Here is a 19,281-nt window from a genome sequence, read left to right as displayed (position 1 = left end):
TGCTGGTTAAGGGCTGTTTTCATGGATTTGTTCTCACTTCCAGAAATGCACGGGTTTCGTTCTATAATGGTCAAACCACGCCTAGCAGGCTGGCCTGCCAGGGCTCGGAGCAGATACAGGGGAAGAACACACTGGGGCCAGTGTGTGGGGTTCTGGGTCAGCACGCCCGGGAATGGAGTGTAACCTTTTTTCTAATTTTAAGACAATCGGATCAAGAACACAGGCAACACTCTGAGAAGGACAGGTGGGATCGGAAGCAGGAATAGCCAGGACGTCTCCGGGCTCGGAGCCTGAATGCTGTTCCTGGTTAAGTGCTCTTGGGGGACAAGGTGACCACCCGGTTCTTACTTCTTGTAGGGAAGAGTAGAAGCAGTGTTAAGTGTGGCAGTTGTGCAAGTGCCATGACATCCTTACACCTCAGCCACAGTTGTGCGCAATTACCTCATGCAACTACTGGCCTTAGCTAATAGGTGACAGAAGGGGTAACCACAAGGGTAGATGGGCAAAAGATTTGTATGGTACTCATTGTGGGGGTGCACAGGGGTCTTTTCCTGAAGTTATCTGAAGATCAGTACTTGTGACACACTATAGGGTTTGCACACAGCAGGGGAGAGGGCCTGTCCAGGTGGTCAGGGGCAACGGTATGTCAAGTCTGGACTTCCGTAATCGCGGCTAGGGCCCGCCAAGATCATGATGGACAATTTCCTTCGGCCCAGGGCATCCTTTTAGCCGTAAGGAGGCCTGGTTTGCTTCTTTTTGACACACTGCGAGTGGGATATAAATGGGTCAGTTCTGTTGGGTCGAATGCTCCGTTGGGTAGAGCTCCTTAGGGTAAGGCGTGAGCAGCATGGACCTGGGGTAGCCAGCTCAGGCTTGCTCCTGGGTTTGTAAAGTTGATGTGATGGGCCAATGGGTGCTGCACCATGAGTAAATGATATAGTACAGCATCTAGTTTACCAGTTCTGTATGGGACCATCATTAGCAACAACAGCTGCGCACATGGATAGCAGTATAGCCTCTTTTAGTTCGCCCAGGGTTGGGGCGGGCAAGGTCATCAGCTTGGCAGCCGGAAACGGAGTACAGAAAAATAATATCCGGGACGGAGCAATGCGCACTCGGCAGTCAGGCAAGCTATGTTTCAACAGAACCCTGATATACTGTCGGGAATAAATGCAAGGGTATGGGCTACACATAAATAGGCCTTTCTGTGTGCAGGGGGCGCGAGTGAGCCATTCCCAGGAGGGTGCGATTGGCCTTGACAGTGCTGAAATGGAGGGGATGGAGCTCTGATAGGGACATCCCTTGAGCACAGTTTGCAGTCATAGTTGAGAGATTCAGGGACATTACTGATACAGTTCACAGGCCTGTAGAGCGGCAGAACTGATAGGGGCTTTTGGTTGCTGGGCAGCACAGCTGTCCAGAGGAGGAAAGGACATGTCCTTGCTTGATCTGAGGGAGGCCTTTGAATGAACAGGCTGTAGGTAACTAGGTCTATGGCGGTGGGGGGCCCTGGGGTGACGGTGGCCACACCCAGTGCTGTGGCGGAATTACAGGGCGATCCAGAGGCTGTAAGGTACAGTAAGGGTACCCTCTGCAGGAGCACAGTAAGGGTACGAAAGCAAAAAATCCACAGGGAGGTCATCACTTTGGACTCTGGAGGAGCAACGGGGCTTTGAGGTTGATGGGATTCACCTGCCCAAAGTAGGAATAGACCTATTTCTGCTAGAATAAGATGAAGCATTGGCAGCAGCTGGTTGTAAGTGAAGGGTCAGTATAAGGTTGGGGGGCCCTGGGGCAGCGGGGGCCACACCCAGAGGCATGGCAGAGTTACAGGGTGATCCAAAGGCTGTAAGGTACAGAAGAGTACCCTCTACAGGAGCACAGTAAGGGTGCTAAAGCCAATTATCCCCAGGGAGGTCCTCGCGGGGGATCCTGGAAGAGCGACGGCACCCCGTTAATCCTACGGGCAGTTGTGGACCTGAGCAACCGGGGGTTTCCTGCAACTCTCCGCCCCCCGTAGCGGTGAGGGGCGTGAGTAAAGGGTGGACTGGAGGTCTGCCGGTGGAAGGGGCTATCCCTTCCCCCAAATTGACAACACCCCGCGGTTAATACCACTGGGGTGTAATGGCTCATCAGGTGGGCAGGTAGCGAGCGGCTGCCTGCCCCTGGAATCGCCCGTAAGATAACCCAACTTGTTGGCATATTGTTATGCAAATAAACCTGCAACAACTTTCTCCACCAAACAATTGTGTTGTGTCTGTTATTCGGTTATTGTTGTGGGGGGGCTGGGGTATGTGCCGATGTTGGCACTATGCCTTGACCAATGAGTGGGCATAGGGAGCCGGTGGCGGTGGAGCAAGGTTCCTCCTGCTGCTGCTTTCACATAGTGCGAACTTTGCCCTGCAGGCATAATGCCTTCCCAAGGGTTGAGCTACTGCGCAGAAGGACACTACGCTGGGGTCGCAGTGGTGTCTCGTTTTACAGCACCTCCCCTCTGAATGTCTCTTAGACGGTGACAGCGGTGCCCACTGATGGGCAATTTTTGTCCAGCAATTCGGAAATCCAGGATGCTGCTTCCCAGACCGCTGAGCCGGCCCCTGTTACGTGATCGCCAACAATGCTCTCCCCGGCAGGCAAGGCATGGTGGACAACCCTATTACTATCTCGGGACACAAGCTAACCTGGATTTCAGAGGTGGTAGTGCGGTGTACGCACGCACCAACAGGGGGCGCTACTCCGTATTCTTCGGCAGTGCAGAAGCCCACACGCAGCGAAATGGAGGAGGGCCCCTTAGGTATCGCATTGACTGAAGACAGCAGGGGAGCCCTCCATGTGAGCCCAGCAGAAGCAGCAGATGGGGGCCGAGGCACAGGCCCAACTGCAGGCCTGATGAAGCCACTCAGTGTGCCGCGCTTCACTGGCAGCCCTCAACACCGCAGGTGGGGCTGCAGCAATTGCAGCTGCAGGTTGCGGCAGTCCTCCCCGCCAATGTTGTGACTACCCCCAGCCCTGGGGACAAAAGCAGGCTGCCGGCAGGTAACGTGCTAAATAATGCACGGATATCCATTGTACTGGTGTATTGCGAGTGACTTAGCGCAGCCACTTCATCCTTTATTTACCTCATCGGACCGTGCCCAGCCCTCGGGATGTAATGCCACTACAATGTATTGTAGAGGTCGGGTGCCACCCTACATCTTAGACCTCTCTCATTGTATTTTGGAGGATTTTTACTGGCCATTAAGTCCTTTGTTCATAGTACGCATTTTAGTACTTCGGTTTTGTTTTTAATACTGATATGGCTTTTGAAAACTACCACACACCCCTTTCACCGCTTTCCATTCATTCACTTCCGGAAGTGTTTGTTTTTTATCTTTTTGTTCCTTGCCTTCAGTTGGCTGGCCGCTCTGTCACTTCAGCTGCGTCCTGTGCAGTCTCCCACAGTCTTCTCCATGGCCCACTTCTATGGTTTCCGAGGCAGGCAGTGCAGTCACATTCACCGCACTGTGTGGCAGTGGTGACATCACACGTTGTATTACTGACAACACAGGAGCTCATTGGGTCTTGCTTGCACTGTCAGTTACACTGTAAGTGTGACATGGTCTCTGCAGGTGTTAAATGAAAAGAGGAAGCATCTACTGTCTCTAGTCGGAAGTTGGAGAGAGGATGAGTGCAGCCCCTAGCAGAAAAAAAACAACGGCCTCCAAGGGCATTAGCCCACGGGGGATTGCAAGGTACAAATGCATGGCCTGCATGGGGGTGCTCATAATTCCCAGTTTTCATTATTGTCCTTTACTGTCCCAGCTATGCTTCATTATTTGCCAACTAGACATTTATAAGAACTTCATTACTATCCTGTGCATGGGAGCTACGAACAATGTAAATGGACTAAGTGCTACTGATGCTATTTTGCAAGTAATGCTGGGCTCCCCCCTCACTGACTCTTCCCAACCCCCTGCTGGCCCCACCTATACCGACCTTGCCCTCTTGAGGCTCAATAGACATCTTTCTGGTTGTTTGAATTCTTTGTCTACAACTAAGCAAAGTAGAGGCTGTTTAGCTAAGTTGCTTTAGATGGGAATTCTGTACCTAAAACTCGTTCCTATTTCGTCACACACGCTGGTGTATATTTCAAGGGCCACTTGTTATAAATGGAGGTACTCTTTCTTCACTGCTCTGCTCTGCACAGGGAAGTAGCTCTGCCTATTCTTGTGTTTTGGTCACTCAGGGAGCAAGGATTACCTAGGGCTGTTTGGTCTTTAAGATACTTTAGCTGACATTGCCATGTGCGTGGGGAGGCAGGTAGATATGAATTTGCTTCTATCCTTTTCCATATGAATAAGTTCCACTGTATTTGAGGTTATCAGTGTAATCAGTCTTAGTTGTGATAAAACCTAGAATAGATGACCCGTTGGTAAATTCTTTTAGAGTAATTCCCACTATACACTGGACTTATGAAATGAAGTCCTAGATGAAGCCAGCAGTCGCTTGCATGGTCTTGTATGTAAGAACCCTTTCTGTGAGGAATGAGAGTATGTTTAGAGGGTGCACTGAAACCTTGTGCAAGGTTTCTTTGCAGTGGAATGCTATGCACCTGCAGGCACATTCCAGGCCAGCCACAGTATAGTGTGTCCAGGAAACTGAAAGGTACATTGTATCTTTTTTATCAGGAGCAATGAAGGCGGCCACTGATTACAACTGGCCTGAGTTTGTATAAGTGATTATGCCAGTATGGGTAAGTCAGAGTCTGGAGAGGAAGTGCACGGTATGTGCTCTGTGAGTATGATCTTGCATGAAAAGGTTTTCTATGGGAGGGCCCCCTTTTGTACCACTTTGTTTGCCATAGGTTGGCAGGGTATGCTCAGATGTGAGTCCCTTGCTCACTTTGCCACTGGATTCAAGCAAGCCAGGCTGAAGACGGCTGAAATGCCAGAAACCGGTCCTCGGAAGCTTGTTTCCGGTCCAGGGAAGGCATGGCTTGGCAGTTCGGGCTGGACTGTTCCCATGAGGCACAGGGTCAGACCGAGTTGCACATGGCCATGCCTGAACTGGGGTGGGAGAGTGGGCTAAAGAACGGTGAAGGATTAAACCCAGATCTGTTGACTGGGTGTGAGTGTTTGATTGGTTCAGATGCTCCGTCCATCACCACCCCCTTTTGTACCACTTTGTTCGCCATAAGTTGGCAGGGTATGCTCAGACGTGAGTCCTTGCTCACTTTGCCACTGGATTCAAGCAAGCCGGGCTGAAGACGGCTGAAATGCCAGAAACTGGTCCTCGGAAGCGTGTTTCCGGTCCAGGGAAGGCACGGCTTGGCAGTTCGGGCTGGACTGTTTCTATGAGGCACAGGGTCAGACTGAGTTGCATATAGCCATGTCTGAACTGGGGTGGGAGAGTGGGCTAAAGAACGGTGATGGATTAAACCCAGATCTGTTGACTGGGTGTGAGTGTTTGATTGGTTCAGATGCTCCGTCCATCACCACCCCCTTTTGTACCACTTTGTTTGCCATAAGTTGGCAGGGTATGCTCAGACGTGAGTCCCTTGCTCACTTTGCCACTGGATTCAAGCAAGCCGGGCTGAAGACGGCTGAAATGCCAGAAACCGGTCCTCGGAAGCTTGTTTCCGGTCCAGGGAAGGCATGGCTTGGCAGTTCGGGCTTGACTGTTCCCATGAGCCACAGGGTCACACTGATTTGCATATGGCCATGTCTGAACTGGGGTGGGAGAGTGGGCTAAAGAACGGTGATGGATTAAACCCGGATCTGTTGACTGGGTGTGAGTGTTTGATGGGTTCAGATGCTCCGTCCATCACCACCCCCTCTTAAGATCTGGATACGTGTACTTGTGATAACCACTCAGCACAGTCCACAATACACGTTGTGCTTTTTTGTAAATTTTATCTTGGTGCTCGGAAAGTTTGTCTGCTACCAATCTTGAAATCACTGAGGCTTCGGCAATGCCGAACGGCATTCCTTGTACTACAAATGCTGGACAATGTGCACAATGTTTGCAGGATTTTACCTTTTTTAAAGTGAGCCTTGAGCCAAAGGAAATGTATGTCTATTTAATCTTTCTTTGTCTGTATTTTGAAATATGATTAATTACATTATGTATAAACTTTGCTGTCATTTATGCTGACACTTTTTACTTGTGTGATATTTCAATTAATGAAATAATTGTTCTCTTTTTATGTGCTTTTATGATTTTTTTATATAGAAATCGAATAAAGATTTCTTTGATTGATTTGTGTTCAGATAATCAAATCCAAGTAGATTTTGACCACTGCCCTCCTCTGCAAAGGTCTCTCTACTGTTTTTACTATTAGTTTTCATCCAGCCATTACGCTTGTCAAATCCTTCAATTTCCCCAATGGTTTACCCACCGATGTTTAGAGCCCATAGCTCCTCTGAACTCAAGTAAAACCTGTGACTGACTTCATATCGCTGACCCCATGCACTTTGCACACTTGCACTCTCTTTTCTCACAAATTGCTGTCAGAAACCTTTTCTCATCTCTTTGGGCTCAGGAAATGAAACTTCGGTAGGCTGCTAATATTATAGGCTCCAGCAGAGCATCCTATTAAAGTGCATGGCCTCGTATGTAAATTCGGTTCATTCAAGTCCCCATCTCCTTAGTTATGTGCAAGATGTTCTGTAATGGAATGCCCTATTGTTCATTCTTTCTTGCCACTATTTAACTACAGCATAAACCCCATATTTAGGGACATTAGTGGAACAGTAGAGGGTGCAGCTTTACATAATTCTGATGCAAAGAGGAACTATTTATGAATTCCAGTACTGGACTGGCAGATGATCCTGCAGGTGAGGACTGAGGTGCATTGATTGTGAATTAGCCACACTTTCTATAATGCCAACAAAAATGCATTAGTGCTTCTTTATTTGTGATAACCAAGAATAGCAGAGATTTGACTTGTACAAGTGCATGAACGACCAGTGTTGGGGCACCAGAGCAGAAAGATGGGCTGCAGGCCAAGAACGTGAGCTAAAGGCAGATTTTCTGCTTTGAAGGCATTGATATTTTAAATAAATTATTTTTTTGATGAAATGAGTGAGTTAAATCAAAAGATCAGTTTTTAGAAAACATAGTGGTACTTAAACACCCAAAAGAAAATGTTACACTCATACACTGGCCAAAGTATTTGAGACACCTGTGTTTATGCTGCATTGTTTTTATTTTAGAATTAAATTGTTGGAACAAGCAATTTGAATTAACTAATTTGTTAATTAACATATTTGTTCCGATGCTGGATGTTTTATGGCCAGTTGCAGCAGGAGCAGCTAGGGTCAAAGACCAGGGTAGCTTGGCAGTGTTGCTGATAGGTGATTCCATTGAGGCAGTGCCAGAAGGCGTTTTTGTTTCCGGCGACTGGGTAGAGACCGCTGGCTTTGCCAGCACAGAATCCGCTTCCACCAGAACTTCCACCTCCACTGCTGCCACCGCCAGATGGAGCTGCTGTGGCAGGAGCTGGTGTGACTGGTGCCACAGGAACCGCGGGAGCTGTGCAGCCTGCAATTCAGAGGAAAACATGTTGGTTCTTACATGATTACCTTCCTTTTTCAGTGTGACTATCCATGACTAGAGTACATGGATTCTTTAAAGAAGACACCTCTTGTTAATTTGATTACAAGTTGCATATCTCCAACCAATAATCCAACATGTGCAAAGAAGGCAGTATCTGGGCAGCCATTTAGGACACATTTGAAATTCAGTGTATGTATCATTAGAAAAGTGTCTGTTTTGATTGGGTGGCCCATGCCCCACATTGACTCCCATCCTGGCTAACCCATCTAAATCCTCTGACCAATTGCATTGCTTAATGAAGAGCATTATGAGTATAAGGGGACTCTTGAGACATTCCAAAGATGAGGGATCTTGAGACATTCTGAAGCTGAAAAGCAGTCTCCGCTGTCTATAAAAAAAATTGAGTCTGCAGCCCAAACTGGAGAGATTGTGCTTGCAGCAAGTTCTTTTATAGAACAGTTTACTATCAAATGTAGATTTGTTCAGATTGAATGCATGGTCTGCATAGGATCTGGTCATAGATGGTGTATTGTATGTCAAAATTGATAGGTTTAAGGCTTGGCCATTACAAACTTGAAGGAATGGTTTACTGTAAGACTGGATCTGTGGGCACATTTGATCAGCGTGTTTACTAGTTTACGCCTAAGATAATGGTAAGAAAGATACAAGCACTAGCCACTGATGTCATATTAAAACAATTCTGCAATCATGTCTCTCACCTGAAGCCTGCACTCCGAGAGTAGTCTTCAGCGCAGTGATCAGGGGGAACTTTCCTTGGTTACAGAATGTGCCTGTGAAGTCGTCCAGATCAATGGCCCACACCATGGCACCGGCCAGGTTGTTCTTCATCAGCCACTGAGCCTATAAATAGTGGATGGAATATAGTCTTATCTTATTACTGCTATAGATAAATAACAAATGTTGAGACTAAACTGAGAAGGCAGGATAGGTGGTGGCATAGCCATCCTCTTTAAAGATACCATCAAAGCCTCCCTTATAGACAATGTTCAAGCAGACTTGGTAGAGATTTGTGTTTTTAAAATTGAAATCTCTCCAAAGGACTGCTGGATGGGTGTCCTAATATACTGCCTTCCAGAACCCCAAAAAAATAATTTAGTCTGCTGCTCACACCATTCATTACTCTCCATGTTGTTGCATCCCAACATTTTCTTTTACTGGATGATTTTAATTTCAATAGAGATGATTCCATTTATCTTGAGGTAGTTCAACTTCCCTCCGACTTAACTTCATTAGGCCTCCAACAGAAAGTGATAGGTTCCACCCATTAAGCGGGCCACAACAGATTTGATCTTTGCCAATTCTCCCGCTTTGTCTTTTGATGCCTCTCTTCCTATTCTCTGGACAATCACTCTTTAACTTGTTTTCAGATGACTAAAACCAAGGTGCCTGAACGTACATAGAAGGCTTCGAAGACAGAGTACTTGTGCCTTTTCTAATGTATTTAAAGTGACCTAATTCAGCTGACTCCGATGTCGACAAAGTTCTGACAGGTTACCTCTAAGCTGCTAATGAAGCTTTTAACAAGATAGCCCTTATAAAACCTTGCTCTAATTCCAACCATGTAATGCACGCACCCTGGTGCACCCTGGATTTGAATATTGAAAAGGCTGTTTAAAAAGCTTGCGAGACAATGGTGCCATTTCAATAACCTCATTGATAAAGAGGCATATAAACTAGCCTTAATGAAATATCACCGCAACATAAAAAAGCCTAAAAAGCACACATTTCTCTCCAAATTAATCAGACTGGGAACTCCTCTAAGGAGCTCTTTAAAGTGCTTAACCCTTTCCTTAACTGTCAAGCCTGCTCTCTAGAGATTGTACCATCACAAGCTCTTTGTGTTTACCTTGCGAATCACTACAAAGAAAAAAATTCGATATAATTTATCAGAATTTTCGCAAAATAACTCAGCAAGACAGCGAGCAGTTTATTCCTTATCACTCTCAACCAATGGTTTTACCTTAGGCAAATTTAAACCACTCTTGCCTGACTCTCTTTAGAAGGTACTGGCAATGGCTAAATCAGGATCTGTCTTAGACATCTCTCCACCTTGTATCACAGTGTCCTTGTCCTTTTCCTTTCAGCTTGCACTGGCCATCTGCTCACTATTTATTCTATCCATTGCCACTGGGAAATTCCCCCTCTGTCTGGAAAGCAGCATTGGTTTTAGCAAGGTAATTGTATAAATGGTCAATCTTCAAATCGTACCTTGAGAGTAACACTCTTGACGTTATCGTATCCAAGCCACTCGTTACCCTGGTATGCATAGGGAACCTCCTCAGCAGACGACCAGTTCTCAGTAGCTCCATTCTTCAGGAAGGTACAGATCTGTAGGGGTTAAAGTTTGAATAAAGTTTGCTTTAAAGTAAATATCACCAGTAGATGAAGAATTGCTGCTCAATTTGAAACAAAAGTGCACTTTAATGGAACACAGCGTCCTGCACCCACATCGCTCTCTGTCATGTATCCACACTCCAAGACGGCTGTATCAAGTCTCATAATTCAAATCCCAGGCAGCGGACTGATAGAACTGTACACTTTTATAACATCCCCATTCACCCCACCACGCTGTGCTCAATATTCTATTATTCTATGTCAGTGTCTAAATAAAGTGTTTTTTTTACTGGGGGATATTTATATGTCGCATACCTAAACCTGGTGGGTAGCGGAGTGCTATTACATAGATCAGATCAATTAAGTGTCACCATATGCAGCTTAAAGAAGCAAGAGTGGGGGTTTACAGAAGGATTTGATTAGGTTACCGAGGTTTAGAATCTCAATGAGTAAAGTGAAGTAAAGTTTTACTGTTGACATATGACTATCATATGAGTGTTAACAAAAGCTGGACTGCATGTACTGTTTTTATTTTAGAATTAATTGTTTGAACAAGACCTTTGAATCAGAGAATTTGTGAGGTTACATGTTTCTATCGACCTGTTGATTTATGTTGGTAAGGGAATGAACTATTTACATATTGGTTAAATTAGCAATGTTAGACATTTGAATCGTGATAGGAGCGTGGTGTGTAAATATGTCAGTTTGCATTAAAATCATATTTGTTGAACACGATGTTGTAGTTGCTCAGCATATTTTCACCCACTAAAAATCTGTCAAAATGGGTGATTCTTTATTAGGATACTCTGGCTCACATACCTCATAGTAGGCCCAGAACCCAGCCTGTCTTGTGTAAGGCCCGGCAGGTCCAGCTCCAGAGGTTGGGGCTCCAATTCCATTGCTGGATGGGTTGCTCAGAACGAAGGTGTGTCCATAGGTCGGGACTCCAACAATAAGTTTTGACGCTGGGGCACCATTGCTCAACCAGTAATTCATGACGTAATCCTACAAAGAGAATGCTTGTGTTCAGGTCAGAAAATCTGTGATGTGATATGTCAGTCAGTTCATGCATTCCGTTGGATGTATGTTACTGGGAATTCTTGAACTTGTGCTGGACTGAAGCTTCTCCAGCATGTGTAGCTATACTTACAATATTCAAGTAGGCATTTGCTCCAGTGGCTGCAGGGTTGGTGTACAGGGGGCTGTTTTCTCCAGTGTATCCCTCCCAGGATCCATGCAAATCATAGGTCATCACATGGATATAGTCAAGAGCCCTGCCAGAAAAATGCATGTTACCATTTTAAGCAATTGAAATCTTTCGAATTATTAAAATAAGTGTTTTTGCAGACACAGGGTGTTTAAATGCCAGGTATTTTGCTCAAACAAACTCTATTTTTCGTTGTCTATTTTGTGGGCATTTTAGCAAATTTGCTTTAAATAAAATATCCCTGTGAACCAAGTACACATCAAGAGGTTTAAATATGGTGTATCTTTGCCATTAGTGTGGCATTGTAAGAAATAAACTTGCCATCGAAAAACAAGAGGTGAAATGTATTTTCCAGGGATACTCCCTATATGATACAAAAGTACAATTTTTTTGAAGTAATAATCCCTTTTTACATTTAACTTTTCAATCTACATTTTTCTCCACAGCTAAGGTTTGCAGAGTATGTTATTATTGTTAATGGATTCCTTTGTACATATATGGAACTTTAACATGTTTGTATATAATTCTGCCAATGATGCCACTGGTGGTGCTAATATCAATCCACAAGGGGAGGTGGAAATGTGTCTTAAGTCATGTATATGGACATCTATGGCTTGTAATTGTAAACATACTGTCATTCTAAATATGTTTTTAATGAATGTCTTTGTTATAGATTTTGTTACAACTTTTTTTGTTGTTTTGTTATAGTTTCCCTATTTGGTTTGTTATAGCATTCATTATTATCTTGACAAATTTTGCATAGTAAGTAAAACATGTTTCACATGTCGTTCTTCAAGCTATACAAGTGAATGATAGGGTAGCTAAAGGCAGAGTTTTAGACCGCACCCATATTACCTCAGATATTACTTTCCTTATGGAATCGTATTATAGCCTTATAGCCTGAGGCAGTTAGGGCTATATGTTTATTAAACATTTCACCCACTAACGGTAGAATGCTCTAAATTTAAACGGGAGAAACATGAAGTCCAACATTGGAATGTTGGAGCGCCGAGCTTATACCAGCCACTGTAAGCCCGCAGCTACTTCCTTGTCTTCAATGGAGCTCTCAACATACCAATGAATAGAATTTGCATATATAAGTAATGGTGTTTGTTATAGCTTCTATAGCAAATTAGAACATTGTAATGTTGAGTCCTCCATTCAAGACAATGAAGCAGCAGCAGCCTATATGAACAGGTATAGGCCCGCTGCTCTCAACATTTCAATGTCCTAATATACAGCATCTGCCTTTATTTGTCCCCCGCTTCTCGGAACTATAATATTTAGGCGGAGGAACGTGAAAGGCAGAGGCTGTGCATGAGGACACATGCAGCCTGCACTCTTCCCTCCTCCTGTAGCTCAGTGTTACCTGGGCTTCAGAAGGAGAGAGGGGTGAATGCTGCTCAGCCCCTGGCTCTCCCTGGCTTGGCTGAACTACAAAAAGCAGTTTAGCCAAGCCAGGGGGAACCAGGGGCTGTCTTCAGCCCCCTTTCACAGCTCTTGCTGTGTATGTTCAATAGCTGACAGCTGTTGCCCAGCATGTGCTTTTAGATGTAGAACATTCACTGCAAGAGCTGTGAAACGAAAGTTTCTTAACCCAAGGGGCAGAATGTTTTTCAACTAGAACATTCTGCCCTCATTGAGCGGAATGTTCTAATAGCTTCATAGCCCGCTGTAGTTGGGCTGCACTGGCCTTTAAACGCCCACTCCCTTGTGAAAGGCCCGAGCCGAAGCTGGAGCAGGCCTTTAATAACCGGCTTAGCCTGCTACTGCAGGCTGTAAAGCTGTAATAGAAGCTATCGCAAGCTACATTACTTATATATGCAAAATCTATTCTCTGGCAAACCACTGCCATATGTCAGTGCCTGCAGCAGTTTTGGAACCAAGCTTTGACTAGTTTACTTGTACTTACGCCGAGAGCTGAGGGATCTGGTACCCAGCCTGGATGTTGGAGATACCTCCAGCCACTGCTGCAGTCACCATGAGGCGGGGCCTGTTGGTCTGAGTGGCCTCTTGCTGGAAGGCTGCAAGCATTTCCTGTAAAAAATTAACAGAAGAAACCATATGTTAACAAGTAAAGCAAGGCCAAATTGAAAAAGGGTGGCCTATAATTATTTATTATTTTAAAATGTCTGTCGAATCCAGTTAGTGTTAGTGTAGTTCTTACATTAATCCATCCTTTGAAACCATTATGCCTCATAGAATATTTTCTTGTCTTCAAGGAGTGGGAAGCCAGTGGTAGTTACATGTAGGATCAAGAAATCCAAATTCCAGTCTCAATTTGCCACCATTAATGCATCGTTTTATGCTGGCATATCACTTCCCTTTCCGTCTCACTTGCCTCATCTACAGAAATGTAGACCACTAGCCAGGATTTTTAAACCCTGTATGAAACACACACAAGATAACTGCAATGTCTTTTGGCACCTTATACCTCTAATTTCTAGTTTTCACACTCTTGCATTTTTTTGTCTGGAAATGTAGTTGAATCTGTTGATATTGCCCTTGAGTTATTAGTAATTGTATAGCCAATTTCTATCATAGACATGATGATTTGGTACTCTGGGTTTTTGAGCAGGTTGAAGATTAGTTTGCTGATGTTTTTATCCGGGTACCTGTGATCATTTTATTTGTATCTGGTGCGTTGTGTAGTGTAAGTGAATAAGAAAGTAACATTCGGTACTTTCAACCAGTGGTAGCAAGCTGCTGTAAGTCAGCTGCATTATTTTTAGAATCCTAGGTTGCCATTGAGAACTTTTATAGTGATGTCCCAAGAGTTACTGTAGGGCATCTAACATGATAAATGGATATTGAATAGCTTCTAGTCAATGTTGCCTCTTTGTTCCCAGTCCAATCAGAGATCTGCTTTGCCACACATCCACTGCCACACCTGCCTTTTCCAACACCATCCACTGTAAAATGACAAATTATTGTCTATTGAGAGGATCTCAGTGGCTAAGCTGAATTTTATTAGGTGTGCACCAGTGAATGCTCTCTTGGCAATGTCTTTTCAAATATTTTCTAATCCTTTAATGCTACATAGACTAATTCTCATCGAATTTGATTCCTTTCAGTCCTTTTAAAAAAAAAAAGTTTTGTGCTTTTACTACTAACAGTCATCTTTGATTATGAGTCTTCTGCTTGTGATGCCCTTTGACTTCCAAGTTAAAGTGCCATTTGTGTAATAGTTGCAAGTAAAAAATGTAATTTCCATGTATTTTATTGCAATAACTTGCTAGTATCCCCAAACACTTACAAATGTTTTAATGTATTTATTTTTTTATTGTCTGGCATCTAGGTGCTCAATATTGTGTGCTTGTCTCTACATTGTATCACTGGTAACCCACTTCTCTGTTGCCATGCAACAATAATTTAGCCAGATTGTTTGAATGCCATGGTGTTTTTCCTTTAATTTGTTGACAAGACTTAGTTCATCAATCAATCTCTACAATTGCCTGATATGTCAACCAGTACGGGTAATTTTTAAAGCAGGCATGCAGTTACTTTTTGTTAGACTCTAACTGCACGAATAATGGAGTGCTAAGGTATTAAATTACCTAGAAAACAACCTGGCCACTGTACCTTTGATGTACATATTATATGCTCCTCTTGTCACATAGTACATCCCCTCCACCATTTACACTCCATGTTACCTGGACCAGTGTGGTAAAGAGTTGCTTGTCCTGAGGGGGACTTCCTCTAGACCCAGGGTACTCCCAGTCAAAGTCCAGCCCATCAAACTCATACTGTCGCAGAAACTTGATGACCGAAGTAATGAAGGTCTGACGGTTCTGTGGGGTGGAGACCATGGCAGTGAATCTGAAGAAGAAGAAGACCATAGGGATAGAAGCGTCAACAGCTGAGGGATAGTTGTGCACAAAGCCTTAGAGTTCAACTCCATTTAAAATACTCACGGGGCTGTGCCAAAGTTCCAGCCACCGATTGCCAGCAGAGTTTTCAGATTGCCGTTCCTAGAAAAGAGAGCAGGCCATCAAGACTATGTTTCCTTGCAAAGTGTTCAATCCATCCAGCACGTGGTGATACTGGAAGTCATTAAATCCATTTCTTCCCATATTTCGTAAACATTTGTCATCTGGCAATATTTACCACTTGTATTAAAGTGTGATCTCAGATCCCACCCACTTCATTAGCTGTGATATAGTGGTTTTTCTTGGATATTCGATGCACACACCTTGATCATAGATTCAGGTTTTTATTACACTTTGTACATGTTTTATACTGTGTGTGGCACTGAATGTCAGTGTTGAGTGTTTTTTTGTCACTAGGACCTTTCCAAGCCAGTGCATGACTTTTAAGAGGGTTTAATATTGTAACTTATATTTTGTGAATTTTCTTGCACTGATATTATTTACAGAGGTTCCAGTTAATGATACGTTACAGCTTTCACTGAAAAGTAAGAATAAAAGCCAGTGCTTTTGCGAGAGAGCAGTAAGACATTAATAGATGTTTACCACACTTTAAACACTACTCCTAAAAGAATAGGATTTGAAATTATATAAGTAGTTCAGTAGAGTTTAAGCTATGTTAGGGTGGTTATTGTGCATATTGCAGTGGTAGTTGGTGGGAGAGGTGATAGTTGATATAGGAGTAAACAGTTTGCAATTTAGTCAACCCTTTACTTCTAGGTTGACTAGAGTTGAGCATAGAATGATCATGGTTTGTGTTGAACAGGATCCGGGGAGGAGGGTGAGTTGTTGGGGAATGTATTACACTGAGCTCTATCTTTACTAGGTTTCATGTATCTGCACTGGCTTTCATCCTAGCCCCTTCCCTGAACCTGCTAACAAGGGGGTTTCTATTAGGGGTTAGACAGTGTGGATCATGTAATTGCTGCTATATGATGTGTGAATAAAAACCCAATAAAAACTTGTTTAAAAAAATGGTTTGTGTTGAACATGTGCAGGTTTAGCAAGAAAAGTTGAAGAGGATCTCTGACACTGGTCTTCAGCTCTGGACAGTGGTGACGAATTCTCAAGAAAGTAAGTTCTCCACTTTATTTTAAGAAGGGGCTCTGCAAGTACCACCCAACATACCAATGCATTCCCTTAGTAGCATCTGATAGGTATTGGGAGGCATATTATTTTCAAGCCAGCACAAGAAATTGTTTGGTTATTGTGCTGCTGTCATTTGAATTTGGCTCTGCTTGATTTATTTGTTGTGAGGCATGCCTCCATGTGCTCTGTACGAATTACTGAAAGGTAATTCTATGCACTAAAAACAGGACTCACTGGTTCTTGAGGTTCTGGAAGGAGTTGTAGAGAGTCACGTCATTCCACTCAATGGTTGTGATCTGGTTGTTGGACATTCCAGCGAAGGCGTAGATCAGGTGAGTACACAGGCATGGGTCAATGTTGTCTGGCTTAAACTTCCCCAGGCCAGGCCTGTACTGTGCCCAGTTGGTGAAGTAGCATGTCAGCTCATAGGCAGAGCCTGCAGCGGGAATAAAACAGTATATAACTTTAAAACCATGAGTTATGAAGGCAGGCATTTGAAGCGTATCCATTTTTTATAATTTTGCTTAATGGGGTGGTGATTGTGAAAATGTCACCATTTTTCTTTTTTAGTGAGTTTTATGTAGTTTTTGGCTTGTTGCTGCAGTATAGAACCGACCACCACTTGTAGCACTGGTAAATAATTCTTGCTATTAGATGCTCTATCAAGATAAATCCCATCACAAAAGTGGTTTCTTTGAGAAATAAAAAAGCCTAATCGAGCCAGCTTTCTGTGCTTTGCACTCGCTGTCAGTCGCTTTATGTGGCCCTGATAACATTCTTAATACAAAATGTGATCTTTTAAGAGAAGTGTTAATTCTTGCATGCTTTTGAAACTACAAAGCAATGGAAAACTGCATAGCAAAATGCCTCTAGGCACTTCCAAAGCCAGTTCAAGTTCAGACCTCATCTCAACAAAATAGTTTGAGTAAAGTGTAAACCTTCTCAGTAATCTTGTGGCAATAGTTCATATGAGTGATTGTTCTGGGCAATAAATTGGCCTTGGTGTATATTTTAAATAAAATGTCAAACATATGCTACTTTTCATTTTCTGAAAAGCAGTTTGTTGATCATAGGGAGCCTATACTCTGTTGGCCCCTCAAACATATATTTGTGACCTAACCTTTTATTTCTGAGACATATGTTAGCTTCCCAAAACCTTTCTAGATTGAGATTTGATTCTCATGAAGAAGGACGAACTGTTTTCTTAGACTGCATTAAATAAGCTAAATTGACCAGTCTCACTTTTTTTTTCTTTAGTCACCATACAAAGTGATAGGGAAATTGTATATTCTGTAATCACAGATTGCAGTGGAACTTTTTACAAAAGTATCTGACATGCCAGGGTCGTATTATCTGAAAGTTATGTCAATGCTTATACAGCTTATACATTTTGTTTTATTTGGGTGAATACATTCTACCGTAATCTTAATGTAGGTCAGGCCTTTCCAAGAGAAATGGGCACAATTTTTAAATAAAACTTACCGAGCTGAGCATTAAGCAGTAGCGCAAAACCTACAAAAAGAAACACAGATTTTAAAGTCAATACATTTAAACAAGTAGACTTTTTAAGAAAGGTGTAGTCGTAGATGCTCCTTGGTATCAAACCTCTTTCAGATAAAATGATGCCAAAAGATGCTCTTAGACAGTATTACAGCAGTGCTAAGCTGGTTTTCAAATTATTGAAATTCTAACTGTGGACCGGAATGCTTCAGAGCGGAGAAGATATGTAATGAAATAAGACAAAGCATTGCGTTCAGAGATGCCATCACACATTCCATTACACTACTTTTGTCTTGATATTGCTCGTTTTCGGAAATCATATCGCAATGACGACTACACATGTGAAAATATCTTGATTTTCTCATCTTTAGCAATGATATACTGGATGAGTTAGTGTGGACAATTTAAGTAATTAACAAAGTATTGTTGAGGAGAAAACATTATGCTCAGACCTTGGAGAGTGCAACTTTTGCTGACAAGCCTTGCTCTTGTGAACAATAAAAAGTAAGTCTACAATGTTGTGGCTTGTTTCTGTTGCTACCAGGTGTTAGTAGACTAAATTGCTGATCTTGTTCTTTACCCTATGCATTTCACGACATAGTAATCAGATATTATTGTTTTGCTGAGACCAAAGGTACTGCAAACAACTCAACCAGATGAACAGTTGGTCTCTACTAAACCACAGGAACAGCAGGAGACTGTCAGTGCACCCAGGCTCCATCGATTAGAATATCTGTAGATCACATGTGAGCTCTGTTGTTCACAACAGTTGGGGTTAACCCATATCGAATAAAAGCTAGAGAACACTCAGTGAGAAAACCGTGACCGACCACACTGCCACCATAACTAGATCATACTGCCACCAAAAGCAAAATTTTTCAGCACGCAGATGTCCCGTTCCCAGGCCCTCAATTACCAATAAAAAAGATACTGCTAACCCACAAGCACACAATCATGAGGTCAGTTGGAGACCTAAAGGGTGCTTTAATCTAAATAGAGGAAATGCTGCAAACCACTCACCTATCCACAAGGTGTGGTGAAGGACATGAAATCTCCATTCCAAAGAAATGAGCAGCAAGCTGGAAACCACTGTCTAGTGTTCTAGAAATTATATTAAATTCTGAGAATGAGTTTGAGGAAGCCTGGACTTACCCGTAAGGAAGAGTAGCTTTGCCATCTTTGCCTCTGTACTGATCCTAAGCTGGTTGTTTCCTGCTTATATACTTCCTGCCTCCTCTGTTATCCTCTAATTTTGTGATTACTTGTTGGATTAATAGGCTGCTATCTTACTTTTAGTGTAATTAGTACCTTTAAATAACTCCTGAAATAATGGTATCAGTTTCCTGTCATATGGCCAATTTGGCAAGCAATTTTAGTCCTTTTTGGCAGTTGTTGGATCACGCTAAGGGCGTCCTTCAATCCCAGAGGTGTGCAATGTCTTTACTTTACAAACCAAGGACTGGATGCTGATTATTTTGTGGTGCCTACTGATCAAAGCATTGTTTATTCTGCCTCATATGCTGTATCATGTGATGGCATTGATAACCTCAACAGAAGGTTCCATTTCTGGTTCCATAGGTAAACATCTCCTTGACGTATCTCTAACTGATAACAGAAATAATTTGTACAATTAAACAAGTTTAACAGACACAAGGACCTAGCGAAGGT

At 43.2% G+C, this 19,281-nt stretch overlaps 1 protein-coding gene across 1 annotated transcript; it reads right to left on the bottom strand.

Annotated features, from left to right (window-relative positions):
* Window positions 1-7,167: 7,167 nt before the first annotated feature.
* Window positions 7,168-18,884, bottom strand: LOC144755598 (acidic mammalian chitinase-like). The gene is made up of 11 exons (XM_078644707.1): window positions 18,766-18,884; window positions 17,596-17,625; window positions 16,348-16,549; window positions 15,013-15,069; window positions 14,752-14,917; window positions 13,011-13,135; window positions 11,042-11,165; window positions 10,711-10,896; window positions 9,766-9,885; window positions 8,256-8,397; window positions 7,168-7,521 (listed from the first exon to the last, which is right to left on the bottom strand). The coding sequence occupies exons 1-11, from the start codon at window positions 18,788-18,790 to the stop codon at window positions 7,268-7,270; spliced, it is 1,431 nt and encodes a 476-aa protein (XP_078500833.1). The 5' UTR covers window positions 18,791-18,884; the 3' UTR covers window positions 7,168-7,267.
* Between the last annotated feature and the right edge of the window lie 397 nt (window positions 18,885-19,281).

This window comes from Lissotriton helveticus, chromosome 5_1 (assembly GCF_964261635.1).
Source record: "Lissotriton helveticus chromosome 5_1, aLisHel1.1, whole genome shotgun sequence".
In the NCBI taxonomy this organism is placed as follows: Eukaryota; Metazoa; Chordata; class Amphibia; order Caudata; family Salamandridae; genus Lissotriton; species Lissotriton helveticus.
Note: the sequence above shows the minus strand (reverse complement) of the source record. Positions and strands in the feature narration are given on the sequence as shown.